Source organism: Chiroxiphia lanceolata, chromosome 2 (genome assembly GCF_009829145.1).
Source record: "Chiroxiphia lanceolata isolate bChiLan1 chromosome 2, bChiLan1.pri, whole genome shotgun sequence".
Lineage (NCBI taxonomy): Eukaryota > Metazoa > Chordata > Aves > Passeriformes > Pipridae > Chiroxiphia > Chiroxiphia lanceolata.
In genome coordinates this window covers 73,721,652-73,743,852 of record NC_045638.1, presented here as the reverse complement: position 1 = coordinate 73,743,852, position 22,201 = coordinate 73,721,652, and the positions used below count along the sequence as shown (strand labels likewise).

At 39.6% G+C, this 22,201-nt stretch overlaps 1 protein-coding gene across 1 annotated transcript in view; it reads right to left on the bottom strand.

Annotated features, from left to right (window-relative positions):
* SACS (sacsin molecular chaperone) overlaps window positions 1-19,076 on the bottom strand; it is a 59,435-nt gene extending 40,359 nt beyond the window's left edge. The window contains exons 1-2 of the mRNA XM_032677546.1: window positions 18,883-19,076; window positions 2,253-2,777 (exon numbers count right to left, since the gene is read on the bottom strand). Coding sequence (XP_032533437.1) covers window positions 2,253-2,275 — 23 coding nt within the window. The 5' untranslated portion in view covers window positions 2,276-2,777; window positions 18,883-19,076. The remainder of the gene's footprint in view (window positions 1-2,252; window positions 2,778-18,882) is intronic.
* Between the last annotated feature and the right edge of the window lie 3,125 nt (window positions 19,077-22,201).

Sequence of the window (22,201 nt, the reverse complement as noted above, 5' to 3'; positions counted from 1 at the left end):
GGAAGTGAAAGGGATTCCTGGGTTGCGTGACAAGTCCCACCATACAGGTGTAATAGCTACAAGTAAATACTCCTCCAAACACTAATCTCATACACAAGAGTGGCAGCATTGTTCATTGGGAACCAGAGGCTGTGTTTACATGTCCCATCCTGCATAAAGTAGCATGGGATAAGACATCAAGTACTTACAGGCTTCTTACAGCCTCACTGCATTTCACTCTTCTTTCCAATTTACTGATGGAACTTCTTCCACATTCACCCCTAACCCCAGTTCTGATGCCATCACCCAATTTAATAAAATTGTACTATTTGAACTGAGTGAGTTAATTTGGCTCAGTTTGATGGAGCTGAAACACAAAGCACGAGGCAGCTGTGGTGTTTTCAGAAGGGAGTGTGTGCTAGCCTGTAGCTTCAGTAAGGATAAGACATAAAGACGTCCTGACTGTTTTAGTGAAATACATGGTCAAAATTACATTAGCTGGCTAATGGCTTTCATAAATGCCATAATTGTTGTTTACATTTCTGTTAGTGTGACAGAAGAGATACATTATGTCCCTTGGCATATCACTGCATATTTGCACACAAGAGAAGCAGGAAATGTAGAGGTTAAGGGAGTTTTCTGCAAAGTTAAAGGACAGTGACACAATGAACAGAACACCTGCAGAGGCAGTTTGAAAACTGTCAGTTTGAAAACTGACACTTGACTACCTTTAAAAAGAGCTGGGTACGATATCGATATAAACTTAGTTAAAGTACTGTACAAAAATTTTTGAAATCTTTTTTTTTTTTTGTAATTGAATGATACTGAAATTAAAAAGAAATCCAGTGGAGGGCTTCTGAAATATCACTACATAGTCTAATGGAAACTCAGTTTAACTGAGAGTTGCAAAAAAAACCATAAACTGCATGAGCAAAAATCACTACATGACTGACACGACAGGATATTTGTCATTGATGATCTTGGTGGAACAAAGCCCATCATTTAATAGTATCCAAAAATGTCAATACTGACATATAGAATTTTTAATTGTTGGCAACATGAATAATTCTCAGTGCAAGAAATCTGTTTTTAGCAGAATGGGTTGAGCCACTCACATAGAAGCCAAACATGTGTCAAGCCTGTTTGCCTCTTGCTGGCAACAGCTCTGATGATTTATTAAGTCCGTCCTCTGCCCAATGCACAGTCTCCAGCTTTAATATTGGCCCTGCGACTCAACCTAGGGCATTCTATGCTTTCCAGCTCTTGTCCATGGCAGTTCTGTACTTTTGTTTCTGGTCCCAATTCAGTCCTTGCTACCAACCATGTTGACCATCTGACTAGGTCTTTACAAAGGCCTTCATATGTCACTGGATTATAGAAGACCTTGCTGCACGGATAGTTTGTCCAATGCCTAAACCTCAGAGATTCCCACATATATAAAATTTGCATTAGAAGGGCCTAGTTAAATAACAAGAAGAAAAAGAGAGAGACTCAACCTCCCAGATTTTCTATCCCACAGTCATCTGCAAAGGAAATACAAAATTTTCATGAATTTTGACAGAATTACCCAGGAAGCCAGTGGAACAGATCCTGAAAGAGTAGTCAGCTGTTGCTAACAACTGTCTACCACAATGCAAAGCCTGCCTTCTTAACACACAGGAAAAAATGGAGGCTGTAGGTTACAGAGCTGCACATCAGTGGGGGTTCTGCAGATTGCAAGGCTGAGGGTGGAAGCTGTCCTCTTCCTGCAAGCCCACTGACAGAAAATAAGAACACTTCTAATTACAACTTAACGTATTGTAACTTACAACAACTAAACATTTATCTCATAAGGTTTGTTTAGACACTGTTCATGTGAAGAACTTACTTTGCTTTTTAGCTGTTGACAAGATTATAGATTCATTCTGGTAAAACAATATGTTGAATTCAGAGTTAGGCAAATACAGGAAAGAAACTTTCACTTGTCTTCAAAAAATGCTTCAGTGGAGACTGTATGTGTACATTGAAAGTTAGACTATGAATCCATTACTCAAAAGTGTGATTAGTTTTTTCAAGTAGTTCTCATTAATTTCTCAGAGATAATTCATAAGTAAATGCTGCAGAACCTGGCACCTATCTATTACTTAAGAAATCAATTTCACCTTTAAAAGTAGCAATTTTGTACAAACACTAGGAAAGTATCAGACTCATTCTTTAAATTCTGACCATGCAGGGTTGAGCAAGAATATACCAGCCTAACAGTAAATTTTTTCAGGATTTAATTTTTTTTTTACCTGTTCTTATCCTCGATCTCCATTGTCTCTTTTTGTTTGATATCTTCTTGATAGGAACATGAAGTAGACCTTGGATTTATTAATTAGAAAGTTATTTTTAATCTTTTTTGCTTATCATGTCTTCAGTGGACAGCAGAAAGCCCAAGCATATGAAAGTCCATTCGATGTTCACTTCATCTTTGATCTATCCAAGATGTCTCTGTGCTTCACCACCTGCCACTTCTCCAATTTTCTTTTAAAGTCACTTTCTTAATTGCTCACAGAAGTCCATTGTCTTACAATCAGAAACAGATGCAGCAGGACAGATCTCAGAGAGCAAGTTTAGTTTCTTTAACTGAATTCAGGCTATCTTCTTGTGCAATTGATTTACATTTATCTTCTAGAAAAGGAGTGGAATTCTGGAAGCTGCTGCCTCTTCATCTTCCTTTTTTTCTGGGAGCAAGCACAGTTGGAAGGGTATTGGTGAAGCCCAAAGGTCTGACTCACACCTGCTAGAAGACACTTCTTAACATCAGCTCAGGAGTTCTAGAAGAAGAGACACATGAGAAAATGGGAGGGCTATTAATACAAAGCAGAATTGAGCAGAACGGTATGAAAAAGTCATTTCCTTTGAGGGCATAGTTGCAGTTAGTGGTATTGAGTGAGTCATGATACTAATTATAAACTGCCTTGTGTGTTACTTTTAAGCACATGGAGAACTGAGAAAGAGCAGTGAAATTTTCTGCTTCTCCTCCATTTTAATATATACAATCAATACAATGACAAACATGTAGCTGTAAGTACACTGACTAAACAGGTGTCATGGTTTAATACCAGCTGGCAACTAAGCACCACGCAGCCGCTCACGATGGGATAGAGAAGAGAATTAGGGAAAAAGGTGAAACCTGTAGATTGAGATAAGAACAGCTTAATAATTGCAATAATAATAATAATAATAATGCAATGCAAAGGAATACAGCAAAAAGAGAGACAGAAATAAAACCCAAGAAAACAAGTGATGCACAAAACAATTGCTCACCGCCCACTGACCAATGTCCAGCCCATGCAGCGATTCACCCCTCATGGCCAATACCTCCCAGTTTATATGGTGAGCCTGACATTCTATGATATGGAATATCCCTTTGTCCACTTTGGCTCCGCTGTCCCATCTCTGTTCCTTTGTGCACCTCCTCACTGACAGAGCACAGAAAACTGAAAAGTCCTGGGTTTAGAGTAAGCACTACTGAGCAAAAACTACAATATCAGTGTATTATCAACATTATTCTTATACTAAATTCAAAACCACAGTGCTGTACCAGCTACTAGGGAGAAAATTAAGTCTATCTCAGCTAAAACCAGTACAGTGGGCAATTATTCTAGGATATATGTTGCTCTACGATATATATTACAGTCTTAACATAAAATTATGCCATCAAGGAAAATAACAGGCTGAGCAGAATATTTATGGAGAAGAGTTCTGCCCTTCTATTCAAATGGCTTGCAGCTAGGGGAAGAGATTAACTAGCTTGCAATGACTTTTCACTGGGAGGATTCAAACTCTCCCCAGCTAATCCCCACTCCTAAACTATATAAATCAACATCTGCTCTGTGCTGCTCATGCCTTTAGTAACTATTTCCTTCAAGCTGATACACTGGATTTTATAGCACCAGAATGGTGTATAAGTAAGGCAAGGCATGAGCTGTCAAGCTGCAGAAAACAGTATACCTCAATATACTTTATAAGTTAGTATCCAAGGAAGGTATGTTTGAGAGAGCTAGGAGGATGACAGTGGTGTTCCATTATTGTTCTGCATTTGTGCAAATGTAAATCCTTCTCTGAGCCTCTGACAGTGTTGGCAAGTCTTTTCATCGTGTGCAGTTGCGTATGTCCCTCCTCAAACAGCAATGCACTGACATTCTTTCCTGACCCAGAAAGGAAAACAACTATGGCTAAACGGCAAAAGATGAATTAGTTTGCTGTGTAAGTATAATATTGAAACACAAATGGTTTGAAAGAAAGGGAAGTAGAATCTGTGACTTGACTATTTTTTTTAGTACTTAATGATTTTACCTGCTCAGTTAGTAAATGAAATGTCAAAGTATATGAATTCTGAATGCATGCTTACTCTAGCAAGAATCATGAAGAATTTAACTTAGTATAATATGTTACTAAATGGTTTCAATCTAATTTTTTTTCTGCAGATGCTGAGATGTATATCTATCTTGTAATCCAAAGAAAAGTCCATATGAAGTCACAATTAAGTAATAAAGACTTAAGCAAAGGGCCTACAAGTCCAGCCCCATTTGCTCAGGTAGGAATGATTTCATAGAAAACCAAACAGTTACAGCCCTGCTGCATAATGAGTTGCAGTTGGGAGGAGACTGCTAAGAACATGCATTTTGGCTGCAGTGGGAAGTCAGGTTTAAGGGAACTACATGTGCAGCCACAGCTGGAAGACCAGCCATCTTATACTGATTCCCCTAAAGCATCACTAAAAAATCACACATGAAAAACATTTAAAGTTATTTGAGCAGCTTCAGTTGCCTTGAGGAAGAATAAAGAAAAATATGCTATAATAGAAAGCTAATTATGACTAAGAGATAGCCCCTCCACAATTAGTGAGTGACACACTTTCTCAGACTCCATTCTATTTCTAGATTTGGCCTCTCAAACACTGTCCTTTATTATGTTGCCCCTTGATATGTTACCTGTTCTTGGTAGTGACACACCCAGGAAAAGAAAAATACCTTCTAGAATTTTTGACAATGACAGCTTGTTCAGAAAATGGATAGGTCCAAACTACCTGAAAACAGCCTAAAAATCATTAATTCAATAAACAGTTTGCCTAGCAGAAGAGAAAGTTACATCACAGTGGGAAATGACATCTCTAGAGTGGCAAACAATTCCAATAGTCCTCGAAGGCACTTGGTCTTGCCAGCATAGATGTGACCAAAAGGTGTTGTCAGTTTGCTACCAGATCACATTACAATCCTAGAAAGTTTTCAACACAGTCATGCCTGCGTCGTCTCCCACGGTAAGAAAGAAAGCCAACTTGACTGTCAGATACCAGATACAGATTTATCCTGGCACACTTAACTTGCTGACCTCACACATCTTCTGTGCCTGTGCTGGTCACACAGGTTACCTTATGGTTTTATATGATATTGAGCTGCAGCATCTGAGAACATACTGTCATTGAATTTATGAGTACAGACAACCATAAATTTCTCCTGGAAAAAAAAACCAGTTACAACCATTGCCTATACCAATTTTCTACTGTGGGATTTATTGGTTTTTAAAAGAAAACACCTTTGCTGCAGGATTTTATCCCTGCCTTTAATTGAATTTTGGTGGAGGAGGTTTAGCAGTCAAACTGTAAAAACAATCTTCAATTTTGTGGATGCCTGTGATTAGTTCTAGGTAGGAGCCACAAATATGGCTACAAAAATACCTAATTTTGCCTGCAAATCAGGTAGCTGCATAATACTGCTCCAGAAATTTCTGTTCTAAAACTATTACTGGTTGTCTGGTTATCTATCTGTTCACTCCTCATCCACCCTTTTAATATTAGGATCAGTCTAAATGAAACATATACTTAGTTTCTTTCCTTCACAGCAACTAAATCAAAACTGTTAATAGTCCATCCAGTAGCATGGGAAGCATACAAGAGCCATCAGAAACACAATCCAAAGTTTGGAGGACAAAATTTGTGTACAAAGCAGCAGTAGCTAACGCTCAATCGATGTTTTATACAGTCTAAAAATGCAATTTGATCACAAGACATTATTGCTTATGGTAACTTCTATTGGAATAAACAAGTCCACAGCAACAGGAGGTATATATATCCTCAAGCAGGAAAGCAGTTGTGAACAGCATAGCATGAGAGCAAGCTGAGCTGACCAGAGCTGCAGCATAGCTGGGTCACTAGTGGGATGTGCACAGCGAAAGATACCCCATCCATCTGCTGCACTCATGGGTAACCTTGACTGAACCTAGCATTTGTCTTCAAGGTTCAAGGATATGCTGTGGTATAACTACCTCACCCTAATCATGGCTCCTTTCAGTACCATAGCTACCAATAGTCCATGTGTAAATGGACTGTAAATTGAATGGAAATGTACAACTCATATCTCATACATATGACATCATTTTGGTTTTACCAATAATGGTTTTACCAGCAAGTACAGGGATATGTGCCAGTGACACAAACTACAGGATGCCATCCATAGGGACCTGGACAAGCTTGAGAGCTGGGCCCATGTGAATCCCATGAGGTTTAACAAGACCAAGTGCAAGGTGCTGAACCTGGGTCAGGGCAACTCTCAGTATCAATATAGGCTGGAAGATGAACAGACCAAGAGCAGTCCTGCTGAGAAGGACTTGGGGGCACTGGTGAATGAGAGGCTGGACAGGAGCCAGCAATGTGCACTTGCAGTGCAGAAAGCCAATTGTATCCTGGGTTGCATCAAAAGCAGGTTGAGGGAAGTGATCTTGTCCCTCTACTCTGCTTTTGTGAGACTCTGCCTGGAGTCCTGCATCCAGCTCTGGGGTCCCCCCCCCACAGTAAGGACAATCAATCTGTTGTAGTGAGTCCAGAGAAAGGCCACCAAGATGATTAGAGGGATGGAACACCTCTCCTATGAGGAAAGGCTGCGAGAATTGAGATTTTTCAGCCTGGAAAAGAGGAGGCTTCATGGAGACCTTATTGCGGCCTTCCAGTACAAGAAACGTGGAGAGGGATTTTTACAAGACCATGTAGTGACAGGACAAGGGGGATAGCTTCAAACTGAAAGAGAGTAGGTTTAGATTAGATGTTAGGAAGAAATTCTTTACTGTGAGGGTGGTGAGGCATTAGAACAGATTGCCCAAAAAAAGTTGTGGATGCTCCATCCCTGGAAGTGTTCAAGGCCAGGTTGGATGGGGCTCTGAGCAACCTGATCTAGTGAAAGGTGTCATTGCCTGTGGCAGAGGGTTGGAACTAGATGGTCTTTCAACCCAAACCATTCTATGACTATGATCTGCAGCAAGGTTCTGTAGTGCCCTCAAGCTGAATAAACCCCCTCTCCTGTTCTTTGCCTCACAGCATGGTGGTCATCTGACAGTCACTGAAATGTACTAATTGTGAAAACTTTTTTATTACTGAAAGAGAGAAGACAGCCTCCAGCAACAAACAGTGAAGTAAGGCCATAATAGTAAGTAGTAGTTTTGGTATGGATGCACCTGGAAAAGAGTTCAGAGTTACCTGAGCAAACAGAGCAGCTGCTAGCTCCAAAACCAGAAGCAGCAGAACAGTAATAACCCAGTATAACAGCAAGCAGAGCTGACAGCCCTATTGTTCTTAGGATGAAACCAGTATCTCCTCACAGCTCAGTGCTGCATGGATACATCAGCTGACTGTTATCTCAAGCCATGAAGTTGAGGAAATTAGTCTCAGGGGCATAAAAAAGTACAATACTTGCTCTTAAGAATAAGACTAAGTTAAATGAAACAAAAAAAAAGATGTCTTGTACTACCTTCATCTGTTTCTTTCTCAGAGAAACAAAGGAAACACAATTCTCAACAAGTAAATGTGCTTAAACACAAGATCTGCAATAATTCACTTATGAAAAAGGGGACTCAAGAAGTGTGACTGCATGCAGCAGTACATGGCAGCTGGAGCAAAAGGCTTTAAAAACCCCACAAAACTGAGGGAAAGAGCCATGTGGTTAAAACCTCACCACTGTTCTCCAGAAATGTGGAGATTTTAAGCCCTCTCCTCTGAAACTGAAAGCAGTGGATGCCACACAAAAGGACAAACAGAAGGAGAACCATTGTACTTAGTTCTGAACCATTTAACAGGCTTTCCAACGAAATGGGAAACTGACGCTGTCTATGAACCGTAATACAGAAGCCTAAAGAGCTCTGCAGTCACCAACATGTAAACAATAGGGCTATTAGGCTGAGAAAAAAATAGCAGGAATATGAGTTATGACTTGACTGCCCAATATGATGTAATTTAGAGATATACACCTTAATTAATAAGCTCTTCTAACTCCAAAGCATGGTACACTAAGTCCAAGCTGAACAGTAATTTCTAGTATCTGAAACAGTGTGGACCATCCACCGTAGCAACACACTGTTCTGTCCAGACTTGCCAATACAAAAATTTATGAACTATATAGCAGTGGGGTGTCAGTCTCGTGAGTCCCTGATGAGAAACCAGACAAAGGAAAAGATAGGAACTGAGCCCTTATACAGAAAATACTAAAATTCCAGAATAATTACACCAGTATTGGTTTTGTTGAAGTCAGTCTCTGTAAGTGATACAGGGCTGGAAGGAAAAGTAGTTGGTCTAATGCTCTGAAAATTTGATTCCACAGGGAGGGAAGTGAGTACTTTTATGGATTTCCTTCCCCATGTTTTTCTTTTAAATGGATTTTGTTTGGATTGCTAAAATCATTCTTTTAGCTACAAAAATATGTCCCTCAAGCACTTCTCTTCAAGAGTAAGCTCGAAAACTCACACCTTGATTACTGTTTTGCAACATTACTATGGCTGAAATAGCAGGAAAACGAAATATCCTTCTCAGTTGGATAAGGGCACTATACTGTGCTGTATACAGAAAACCATTTTAACAGATACACAGAGTCTTGGAGTGCACCTGAAGTGCACTTTGCAGACATACGCTTGAAACAGTAAATGAACTTATTCTGATGATGAACTTAGGAAGAATATTCATTCACTCTTGGGTCAGTCATGCCCTAAATTCGGGATACCTAATCTTCGAATCAGAATTCTTTGTGCATTGCCTCCTGCACTGTAAACTAACAGGCAGTTCAGGCTTAGGTATACTGAAGTATACTGAATCAGAATACCTGTGTTAGTTGGTTTAGATGATCAAAAATAATTGAGCCTTTGTTTATGTTCAAATGTTTAAAGAAGAAAAAATTTACTTAAGAAATTTTCTTACTTATTAAGTAAATTAAACTCCCCATAATTATCATAATTAATACGTATATGTGGAAAGTTATCCTTTTACACATTGTATTTAAAGTAATTGTTGTTTTTACCTTCAAGTGAAGGGGTTAGCTATGTTCAAATCTTGGTATTGATCTTACTTCAACATTTCATTTAAGAGCAGATGGGTTCAGAAGTTTAGAAAAAATTGTCTTCAATTAGTAAAACGAATTTATGCTTGGTTTAGGCATCACTGTTCCCTGAATGCTATCAATGTAGTATCTGGCCTAACATATTCCCCTTTGTTCACCTTGCAGCACAGATGGCCAGGAAGGAAGGATATTAGCCTGCTGCTAGGAGTAGCTGTGTTCTTAGATGAGACTTTCTCTCTTCTAAAGACAGTACAGGGTCTTTTTCAAAATTATTCTTATGATTGCAATGAGGGTTGGAAAGAATTTCTTGTCATAGTGATTTGAAAGTCCTGAGAAAAAAAGCTTTTTCAAGTGTTGAAATATTTTTTTTCTTTTGTTAAATGAGTATTTATTATTGTATTACTGTATGGAGGTTCCCTCTTTTGTTTACAGATATTTGAATTCAGGAAATCTTGATAGCTGCAAAACACTAACCTTTGTAAGCTATACATAAATGTGATTGGTTGAATGACTGTATGAATGTGTTTTGTAGCATCTTGTTCTTTAAGGTTTGAGGTAAATTGAAATTCTTAGACTTCAACTCAGAAATCTGCGTTTGACTGACAAAAGCCTGAGGAGAAAATTTCAAGTGTACAGTTACTGAATATTTCCAATACTTTCACTAGCAACTCTCAAAGGAGCATTAATGAAGCCAAGCCTTTTCCTAATACTTATCCTGTCCTCAATTACTCTTGTAAAGAACCTTTCTTCACATTGAATTTATGGAAAGCTTATGATGAAGGAATCTTGATGATGTTCTTGATGAGCCTGCCAAGTCATTCTGTTCTTCAGGAGGTATGAGATATACCCTGGTTTGAGGGATCTCCAGGTGAGACAAGAGTGTATTGCTGACCTAACTGCATCTGATGAAACTGAGCTCTGATTCATCATGTCAGAAACTTTCAAAGCACTTATGGACTGCAGACTATGTGCAGTGTACTACTTCACCAAAATATGCATCTCCTACTCTGCAGCAGCTTCCAAATGATTTCCAGGAACATTTGAGACATGGCTTCTTTACTTAGAAAGCCTCATTCACAGCCTATTACAGAGGCTAAGTAACAAAGGCAAGTAGCACTCGCTTTCATTTTTAGCATTCAACATGGGAACCAAGATGACATGGCTAGTAGACAAAAAAGTGCAGAAACTGAAATTCCCTAAACGAGCTAGGAGTTAAAGTTAACTCACTCTAATTGGAAGAAATTACATTGTCTCTGTCCAAGAACTCTGGAACATGAAACTACAGGTTTAGTAGGAAATATCTTTACTAAATCAAACAAAGGTTAGTACTATATACAGGGAAAAAGTGACCTGGACAACTGCAGATCCTTTGTGCATCATGCACTCATGTATCTCAGATCTGCTAAGTGTAAGTGTACAAACCAAAAATTAATGGATACATTAAGTCAAAACTGTTTTAGTGTGGTCTCCTAAAAAAGAAGCTAACTACTGTCCAGTCAGCTGGCAGGGAATTTCAGTGTTGATGTTGGTTATTTTGTTCTGGTTTTGCACCTGAGCACACCACGAGATGGCCCAGCTTAAGGTAAAAAATACATCAATTTTGCCTTGCACCCAGACATATCACAGGACTGTCTGATTTAGGCTAGGGAACAAAATATTTTGTAATAGCTGTTTGTTTGATATAGTAGCACTGTAGTATCAAATCTAGAATAAAGGCAACTATTAGAAGGAATCACATAATTTGGAACCTACAGATATGTCACAGCTGCCTGAATGAAGAGGTCAGACCTGTGAGGAGAGGAGAGAAGAGAAAATATGACTTTGGACCAGACTCATCCTGACCTATGGAAAAGTATTTAAGTTCCAGCAATACCCAGTAGCACTTGGGGAAGATAGAAGAAGCCCTCTTTGGTTCCAGCTTCCAGCCTTGAAGAGCTCTCAAGTCCAGCCATCTCAGCTGCAGAGACTAAACCATCAAAATATTGTGTCTGTCAGGGTCAACCAGGCAGCATCAGATTTACAATATCTTATATCTAGGGTTTATCTGGCATGTGTGATTAACACTTTATGTTTAGTTATTACAGTACTTGAGTAAAAAATTGATAGCTTGCAGTGTGGAGACTTCCCTGATATCTCAGAAACATTCCACTAATAATGACAGTCACAACACCCCAGTACCAAACCCAGAACCAGTCTTAGAAACAGAACCCACAGTACCTGTTAGCAGAACATGGTGTTAGCATAACACTTAAGTAGCTGAAAAATTGTCTGGTTTAGTATTTCATTATGAAAGTAGAGTTCATTAAGGTATTTTTGGAAGAGACAGTAATGAAAGGCAAGGAGGAGACAAAAGTTTCTACAACTTCCTTTCCATTAGCACCAGCTGGTAGGGGCATATGACCATGTTGTGTGATGTGGTTTCAGACACAAGCTGCACAGTGCCTCCTCATCATCCTCACTTGATTCAAATCAGAATGTGTCAACCTATGAACTTCTGTGGGAGAAAATTCTGAGAGGTTAACCTGAAAAAACAACATGGGAACATTAGAGACTGTCATTATCAGCCAACCAAAAAGAGACATCAGCTTCACATTGCTGGAGAAGAACATGCATGAGGGGTACATTTTAGTACCTTCACATCCTTCACATCCTTCACCTGTTGATGAGGTGAGGCCATATCAACACTGAATAGAGCAAGAAAATCCCCTCTTTTGCCCAGATGGTGATGCTGTTTGATGTACACTGGGATGGGGTTTGCCCTCCTGGCTGCCAGGGTTCACTGCTGACCAGCATCTCCATCCCTCTCTGTAGGGCTGCTCTCCAGCCCCTCCTCTCAGAGTTTATTCTTGTTTCTGGCATCCCTCCACCCTAGATGCAGAATCCAGCATATCAGATACATACTGACCTGTTTGTGCTCAAGACCAGAATCAGGCTAGATCTTGGTCACACACTCAGGTAACCCATTTCACAGTCCTCTGTGCCCCCTGTGACATCCCAGTGGTCTTGAGAGATTTTTAGGAGCTTAGAGGAAGCAGGGTTCATTTTAGGCCAAAAGACCTAAATAATGATGGTTAGTTAGATTGTATAAAACTTTTATATAGCATAAAGTTACTGACACAGACTTAATCCTGAGTGCCTCCATGACTCATGTCCAGGAGAGAGGCAGGTCCATAAGTTAGAAGTGGGGAATATTTTGCAGGCTATCTTCTTTTTCTAGAACAATTTCACATAGCAGCCAGCCAAATTTTCCTTCAAAGGATAGGGAGCTGCATCAGACTCAAGAGTGAAATGACCTCTGATGAGTGCTTTTCATCTTCCTGGCAAAGGGTATTAAGACCAAGAGACAAATACTTCTGATGTGTTTGCTGCATGGTTAATTTTTTTTTTCCATTTACTGATATTAATAAAAATTAATATGATTTCTTTTTCTCTTCGTTTCCTCCAAGTCTAGTTTTTAATAAAAAAATAAGGAAGAGACTTCTATGATCACTACATACTTATACACATGTGGATAGAATTTCACAGATATGAACAGAAGTAGTTTTACCCCTATGCTATTTGTAAGCCAGAATTGATGACAAATGGTATGGCATTTTTTTGTCTATGAGCAGTATGCTCTTAAGCAGGGAATTCATCTGTATTAATTTCTTCTTCATAAGTGGGAGTGCTTGTATCTAAACTGGGACATATTATGCTGAAAATTTTCATCTAGGAATGCCAAATGTTGCAGAAGCAAGGAGATTAACACAGAGATTTGCCTTGAATCAGCATACTAAGACAGTGGGGAGGAAATATTTTAAAAGCTGAGAATACCTAAGTCATTTGCAGATGGTGCAAACCAGTATGGAAGCACTGAAATGTCACCTGTTTGTTTAGCAGGTGCCATTCACAACAGCAACTGCTGTTGAAAAATATTCTTAGAACTCTGCCAAGATTTGGTGTGCCCATGATTTGACATCTCTTCCTTTTCTTGTATTGCTTCACAATATACCCAGTTCTAGGTATTACTTTCTTAAGAGCTGTTTCAATGTGCTTTTTTTGCCCCCAGTTCAAAATGCTAAAAAGGTGGATTAACACTGAAAGAAAATGACCAAGGGACTAAATATGAACATTTTAACATATGAAACAGCAATAACATTATTCACAGAGAGCTATATTAAGCAACAGGGGTTGCGTAAATAAAGTTGCATTCATGAGTGTCTGCAGAGTATTTTGAACTACTTGATTAAACAGCACCTTATTAGTGATAATTATGATTAATGAGAAGCTTATAACAACAAAGTTCTCTTTGCAAGTACTGCAATAGAAAGAAAGAAATGAGAAGCACATTTCATATTGGAGTTGCTACAATAATAATTAATATATGAAGCCATGCTGAAAGATTTGGAAGATTTTTATATTACAGAGTTTGTGTTTACTAAAAAAATAAGCACTTTTTTGCATTATTTCTTGGAGTTTTTTATAAATCTGGAAGACTTCATTTTTATTCCATTTAATAGAATTTTACAACGTGTTAAGAGAGATGCCCAGAGAACAAGATAAAGGGACAAGCAGGAGCCCCTGAGATAAATACACTCAACAGAGTCTAAACAATTTTGGTGCTCCATTATGTTCCATAAAGGAAGCTGGTGCCTTTTCCATCCAGCTATAACATTAATCCATTAGAGAAAGAGGAGACAGGGTCCTTCTCATTTATTATTTATAGGACAGAGCATGCACAACTTGTCTGACATCATCCTTGTCACAGCTAATGAGAAACTGCAATAAATCCATTTTTATGGATCTCTCACAGAAGAAATCAAAAAGATTTTTCAGATCTAATGATCCATTTTTCTGCAGTAGGAGAGGGTTTGCTAACATATGCAACCAAATAATTTATTGTATATGATTGTGTGTGTCCTGAAGTGATGAGCTTTCCACAACACTACTGCTGTTTGGGGGATGTCCCTGTGTGCATATACATACATTGTATAAACATTAAACAATCGGTATGATTCAAAGAGATGTTTTTAGCATTGTCAGGAGTAACCAAAGCAAACCAGAAAGCTCTTTAAGTTCTTCAGCTCTTAAATCCAATTTGTTGTGGTGGATCAACACTGTTATGCTGAAATCCAGCCTGGCACAGAGTGGGATAACACAAGCCAATGTCAAGACCCAGGCAAGTGTTTCCAATGCCAGTCCAATATGAACATGAAGGTAATGAGCTGAAAATTATTAGCACTTGGAATGAGACTCCATGTCACTCTACATTGCAAAAATTGCCCTCCAGTGCACTACTCGCTCCATATGTCATCCATGAACTGCTCTAACAGAGAACCTGGCTCAGCACATGCAGGCATGAGCTTGTCTGCACTTCTGAGCAGTTTTTTCTTCCCTCACTCTCCTATTTAACAATGCATTTGTGACCTGGGGAGTAGGAGAAATGCAAGATGCTGCTGTAGGATTGGGGCAGTCTAGGGACAGGGCTGCTATGAAAAAACTCGTGAGAATTGATCAGAAGTGGTGATTCATGTAAGAATTGCCCTGGAATGGAGACAAAGAACAATAAAGAGGGAGAAATTTGAGGAGAAAGGTGAAGGTTTACAGTGGGAATTTCATGGGGAAAGTGCAAGTGGCATAAGCAAGAATTGAGGGTCCTCCAATTCCCCTTCTCTCCTAACAGGTCTTCAAACATCTGACATTAGCAATTTCTTTCATAGTGTGAATAACTTTACAGAACAGGATTCGGTGACAGCTGGTGCCTGCTTGTAAAGCACATCAGACCACTCTGAAGCTACTATCACATTCCCCAGGATCTCAGCTTATGTTAGGTAAAATCTGACAATAATTTTGTTGTTAATGCTATGGAGCTCCACAATGTACCGTATATAACTAATAAGAGATAGACAAATAAATTAGGCAGTCCTAAAAGAGCAAGGTACAAGCTGTTCCTTTTGCTTCACTGAAGCTTTAACTAAAACTCTGTCATAGTTTAACTCCAGCTGGCAATTAAGTACCATGCAGGTGCTTGCTCATCCATCCTCCCCTAGTGGGATGGGAAGGAGAATCAGAAAAAAAGGTAAAACCTATGGGTTGAGATAAGAACAGCTTAAAATATGAAATAATAATAATAATATTAATAATAATAATATTGTAATGCAAAGGAACACAACAAAAAGAGAGATAGAAATAAAACCCAAGCAAAACAAGTGATGCAAAACACGACTGCTCACCACCCACTGACCAATGGCCAGCCTATTCCTGAGCAGTGACTGGCCCCTCCCCCCAGTTTATATACTGGGCATGCATATGGAATATCTCTTTGGTTAGTTTGGCTCAGCTGTCCTTGCCATGCTGCCTCCCAGCTTCCTTGTGCGCCTCCTTGTTGGCAAAGCATGGGAAACTGAAAAGTCCATTATTTAGAGTAAGTACTATTTAGCAACAACTACAACATCAATGTGTTATCAACATTATTCTCATACTAAATCCAAAACATAGCACTGTGCCAGCTACTAGGAAGAAAATTAAATCTATTCCAGACAAAACTGGGACAAACTGCTGATTTAAATACTAGCACTGTTATTTCCTTCCTTATGGGAGACCAGAGTGTTAAAGCTCTGACTTTTACTACTTTCCACCAGCTGTCTTATCTCAAATAGGTGGTGATTGGTATATGCAACCAGCTGTATCATTCTGCTGTAAGAAAAAAGAAACTAAACTTTACCACTGAGAGGAGCCCGAGGCACATTCATGCCCTTCTAAGAGGTCACCAGAGGACCTCTGCCCCATCGTGTCATAACCATAATCATCACCTATCAGAAATTACACCTTATTTTGGTTTGACCTGGGTGGAGAAAGTTTCTACAGGTAATTTTAGGGAAGACAGCTAAGCCTCATTTATTTCTAGCCTGACCTTCATGGCTGCACATTTTTTTGTGCATAAACGCATGTAGGTCTCCGCAGGAAATGGGAAACCTTCCTTTCTCACACAGCTCTAGTGTATCTCCATCACAACCAACAAACATACTTCCTAAAAAATTCCAAACAATTACCATCATCTGTTGAGCTACTCAAAAGGAAGATGAAAAATGCTAATGAACTAGACCATCCCATTTAAAGACCTAACTCAAGACTTCTAAAATGCAAATATATCCATTAAATACACACTTAGAAGAAAAATGTGACCCTACTGTACCAAAGTAATGTGTGAGTTGTTATATTCCTTAGCTGAGGCAGAAATAATTGCTGAATAATTGCATGTATAACAAAAAATATTGCTGAATGAATGACACATATTTCAAAAAAGACTAAGTCTTCTGAAAGTTCAAATACTTCAAAATACGACATGCATTTTTTCAATTCTGTGTGTTATTCCAAGGGTTCATAGAAACTAGCCAGCTAGACACTGTTTAAACTCTTCAAGAAAATGCTACCATTTTGTATATTTTAACATAAAAACTCATCCTATATTTTAGAAACTCTACTTTTGAGAGTAGAGTCCAAGCAGCCCCAAACATTGTGAAGTACAATGACCACAGGCTAGTTTTAAGTATCTGGTGTATCAGCTTTTCTGGAAGTGCTGCTATGTTTCCATTTACTTTACAGGGAGCCGCAGGTAAACATGGCCCTAACTAGGGCATCTTAGATACGCTGTATTATATTTTATAAATATGGGCCTGTTGCCTTGTAGCTCATAACAAAATCACATCTGAGAAACAGGAAAACAATCAAGAGAGAGGGACAGAGAAAGAAAAGGTTTTTGAGTTGGCCTCTGAAAATGCTGAATTCACCCCAGTATAATTCTGCTGAAAACAATGGAAGTACACAGGAGCTGAACTTTTCCCACTGTCTTTACATAACAGCAAGCAGCCTTTAAAACAATTTTATCTAATTAAATTATGTTATAGTTCTGCATATTTTCAGTATGGGAACAGAAATTAGCTATGTTGGACTGAGTTTTTGTATTATTTTTATATTCTTATAACACATGACAATGCAAATGATTACTTTCCTAATCCTTGGAAAGGCTTTTTCCAACCAGAGGCTCTGCTTCGTGTTGAGAGGGTGAAAATCCTGATACACGAGAGGAAGGGTCAAGAATGAACATTGACAATGCCACAGCCTCAGCATTCACATTCGCTGCCACAGTGCTCCCTAGGTAACAGTAATTTGCTATAAACTCATTAAGGGATAAATTTGGCCTCTTATAATTCAGTTTCCGGTAGCAAGCAATAAAAAGTTGTTTTGCAAATAGAATAGACAGCTGATGGAAGTTTAATACCTCTGGGAATGTAAGGTAAGGGCAACTCCCAAAGCAACTAAGGGAAAACTTCCCTATGGATTCCTCAGTGTGAGGAAGGCTCTGCCTTACATCCCCAGTGAGGTGAACAGCATGATGGGGGCAGAAGTGTGTATCTACTTGCAGCCTTTGGCATCAGGAGCTGCAGTTCTGCCAGGTCCCAAAAGAGATGCAGAAAAGAAGGCTCCTGCTTGCAACAACTACTCATCCTCCTTAACACCCAAGCACAGTCTGCTTATCACAACTACCCCACTGTTACCTCCCCCGGCACTGGAGTGAGATCTCCCAGCGGTTTCTGCAGAAACTGCATTAAGTACCAAGGTACAACTGTAGAGGACATCAAATAGATTATATGCTCCAGTTTAGAGCAAAAATGATATTCTTATAAAATAACAAGAAAAATACTCACTACCTCATTATTTAACTCTGCCAACATGCATAGTTTTAGCTACAATAAAAAATTTTGTCTGATTACCAAAAAATTTGCTGAGAAACACAGTGCAGTAAACTTGCTCTAGCTCTGCTTTTTTATTTGTTTTTAAAGCTGTCCTAAATCATTAGGGCATATGTAGAATAAAAAGCAACAAAGCATTTGCCAGAGAGCAAGACATTGGATTTCCATAAGAAAAAATGTTTACATTTAAAAATGCATACAATTACTTCAGCTATCAACAGACCAAAGACAGGAAAGTGTTCATTCCTTTGAGTAATAAATCATGCTTGGCACTCTCTTTGGGAGAGCTATGTTAAGAACTAGTCTCCCAATGGTAACACACAAAGCTACTGGAATTTCATAAGCTTTCTACAACTGCACGTATAAGAAAAATTTAAAATAGGACAGCTGGCATGAAGAAAATTTGTATAACAAATAATTCTAGGAAATTTTTTTTAAGCTAAGTCAGCCATAGGAGTGTGAAAAAATGCATTGTGTATAACAGTGCTTGAAGGCAGAGCCGAAATTCAGCGAGAGGCCTTTGCACAAGGAGGGTGGTACTGCAGCAATCTGCTAGCATATCTATAGAGCAGAGCCCAAATAAGCCATCAGGAAAGAAGAATAAGCTCATGTGCTTATTCTTTACCCACCCTACCAGTGCACTGCAGCTTGTGAGTCACTCAAAAATTCTGTAGAGAGACATACAATACAGTTATTTGCCTAAATACACTACAAAACGTGTCACAGTCAATGCTTTCTCTACCTGTGAGTACTAAAAGCACCGGGGTGCTAAAACATCTCCCACAAACAACTGCAGTGACCACAGGATCTGCTGTTGAGCTCGTACTTACAGCGTCAGCCGGGACAAAGCTCGGTATTTAACTATTTCTTCATAAACTGCTTCCACATGCTTGTCTGTTCATTGTGCCATTTCTTCCATTGATTGCTTGTGTTTGACAGCATCTGGGCTGCAAAACGACCCTTTCCTCCCTCTTTTGCGAAATCAGCAGACTGCGGAGGGATGCGTGACCACTGCTGCAGCCAATGTATCCAAACAGCCCAATGCAGCAGAGGCTTTAGCTCCCCCTTCCCAGCCTGGTTTTTTTCTTTCTTTGTCTGTGTGTTGGGTTTTTTTTTTAAAGTGATATGGTCCTGACTAACCTCAGTATTTCAGGAGCACAATACAAACTGCAGGCACGGGATAGTCAACAGATGGGTAAGGATACCAAGACAGAAGGCCAAAATAACACAATTTTAAGAGAGTCTACTCAAGGCATAGCATGTATTTGAACTATTTCCTGTAATAGATCCAGTTTTGTGGTTGTCTCTGTTTAATTCAAATTTACTTCCTTTTGCTGCATTATTTCTTCACTTTTTACATTTTTTTCAGCTTATTGAATAGAAATAACAGGGTTTCTACCTATTTATTTCATGGTTCAACTACCCTGCTGTGTCAAAGAACATTTACATTTTAAATGTTTGCAATTTGAAGAACTCCCCTGTGAAAACTTGCGTCTGTATAGCAGCTTCAGTAAATACCTTTACTGTTCTGCTTTATCAACAGCGTGTTATGCTCACACTCTTTAGGATGGCCTTAAATTAATTTTGTTGGTGTCGGTTACATCAAGACTCAGAAATCTGTGTGCTACCAGTGGCATCTGAGTTTGGTTTCTCTTTTCCAAGTTGGCATGGGTAGCTGTTAGTGCTTACACACTTATCTTTAGCACTTACACACTTTAAAACTTATCTCTTTATGTACTTCACATTCATATTCCTATTCATGTGATCTACTGCATAAAGCAGATCTCGGAATTTAAGGCATTTCTAAGATATTTAATTCTCTCACCTTAGTCACCTATGTTAACCTGTCAGGTTGTCCTCCAAAAAACAAAAAAATCTTTCCTTTGAGAGCCCTTCTAATCTTGCCAGTTGTGTTTCTTTGAATTTCACTTGTCAGTGCAGAGTGCTGTCCTTCCTCGTGATACAGCAGCCCACAGTCAGAAATACATCCTTCCAACCTGTCGGTCTTCATTTAAAATGCTGCACTAACATAGCACTTCACAAGAGCTTCAGGACTTGAAAGGGTGAGATTAGGGATTTCTAGGAAGTCTGGAGCTCTCTTTTCCCTCTGCAGTCCTTGGCTGCACAGGTAATGCATTAGAAACGGGTTCTCTACAGGGTACCCTGAGATAAGCTCAGTTGGCTAGAGCATGGTGCTAATAATACCAAAGTATCAATCCTCATTTGATCCCCGTGTGGGACATTCACTTCACAGTTGGACACGATGATCCTTGTTGGTCCCCTCCAACTCAGAATATTCTGTGAAATCTTTAATTTCTGTGGAGGCAGAGAAAGCAAACACATAGTGCTATTGCAGCTTTGTACAGACAGAGGACTCAGAGAATTCCTGGACTTTACTATGACACTGCTGTTTTTGGTTAAAAAAAACTATTTTCCTGCCAAGGAGCTGGGGCTGACTTCTCTCATGTTGAAGGTTAAAGCACTAAAAGGTTTCTGCAGCATTGTATAAAAGGAAATATTAAACTTCGAAGGAAAAGAATCCTGTTTCATGTTAAAGTTCATCTGCTAGTAAGTGAAATTATATGTGTTATCACAACCAATTTATCAGAAGAGGCCACCATCCTTATATTTAGTCATGAAAGGTCAAGAGCAGCTGAGCATAAGTAAGCAACAATACTGGCCCTACAGTATTTCTTTTTGTTGCACAGAGATCAAGGAAAACACATTTTTCTGGTCATCACATCTCAGCTTTAACCACAGGCACAGTAAGAAATCCTCTCTAAGTTGATGTAAACAGAAGGACATTGTAACCAGGCAGAGCAGACTGTTTAGCCAGGAAAACATGCAGTGCCAGTCTCCAAAACATTGCCCTGCTGGATAAGCTCCTGCAGCACAATGATCTCACACAGCTGTCGTGTTGCTCCTAAGTTTAGCTGCTGAAAGCATTGGCTCCGATGCAGTGGCACGCTGAGAACAACCTTTCCGAGCAGGTCAGCTGCAACTGCCCGTGGCCATGCTGGCCACATAGGTCAGTAGGGTGGCATCAGCCCTGCTTAAACGAAAGCAGACAAAAAATCCACATGGGTGCTGGCAATGAAGCCACAGACGACACAGGAAGCATTACAAGGATAGGAGGCAATAGGGGACAGGACACTGAAATGAGAATTCTTTAAAAGCATCCTCTCACAAAGAGCTCAAATCCTTTATAAGCAGCAGGCATAAAAAGTCCCCATTTGAAATTCCATTCCTAGAGTGAAAATAGATTGTGAACAACTAGCATTATTAGCAATCTTCTTATGGAAGAATGTCAGCTGAGGGCAGCCCTGTGTTTGGAAACTGAGCCTGAAAGAGCAGCTGGGCTTCCCATGTGGGAAGCAGGTGAAGGGCAAATTTCCCCTCAAGGGACGTTTTAAAACAAAGGCAAAAATAAGTATTTGATTGATGCATTCAGCATCCCAGCTGTGGAAATCAAGTATAGTTAGAAGGCTCATTGTTGCTACTGAGTTTGGTATGACTTTTCTTGGTGCTGACACGAGTAAAGTGCACCCAGCTACTCAAATAGGTGGCCCTCGACGCCAATGCCTTATAAAGTTCACCTGCCTCCTCCTTCAGCCAAAACCATTCTTCTTAATTCTCCACTTCTTTAACTTCACTTCCCTCCTCCTCAAATGGGACACCTCATGTCACACAACACCCTTGATGCTGGCAGCCTCTGCACAATGCCTGTAGAGAAGAGACACAGGGTACGTCCCCTGCTGTCCCTTGGGCACTTGCTGACTGTGGCCATGGAAGTGTGGGAGGAGGACTGGGCTCCCAGTGGGCAGCTCTGGGCTGGAGGCAGCCAAAAACACGTGCTGTTACTCATCCTGCAACACATGGGGCCAATATCACGTTGCAGGATGAACAAATGGCTCCATCATCCAGATGCAGCCCACCACCATCACCATAATGAGGGAAGCTGAAATCTTACTCAAGTGGCAGTGTACTGCATCTAAGTAGTAGACCCAGAAGTTACAAGGGGGCTCTTTAACTTTGTGGAAAATCTCAAAAGAGGTGATCCAACACCCCAACGATTATGAGAAATACAAAACTAAATTCAAAATCTTGACCACAATTAATTTTTATAGAGAAAGCTCTATTTCCTCCACA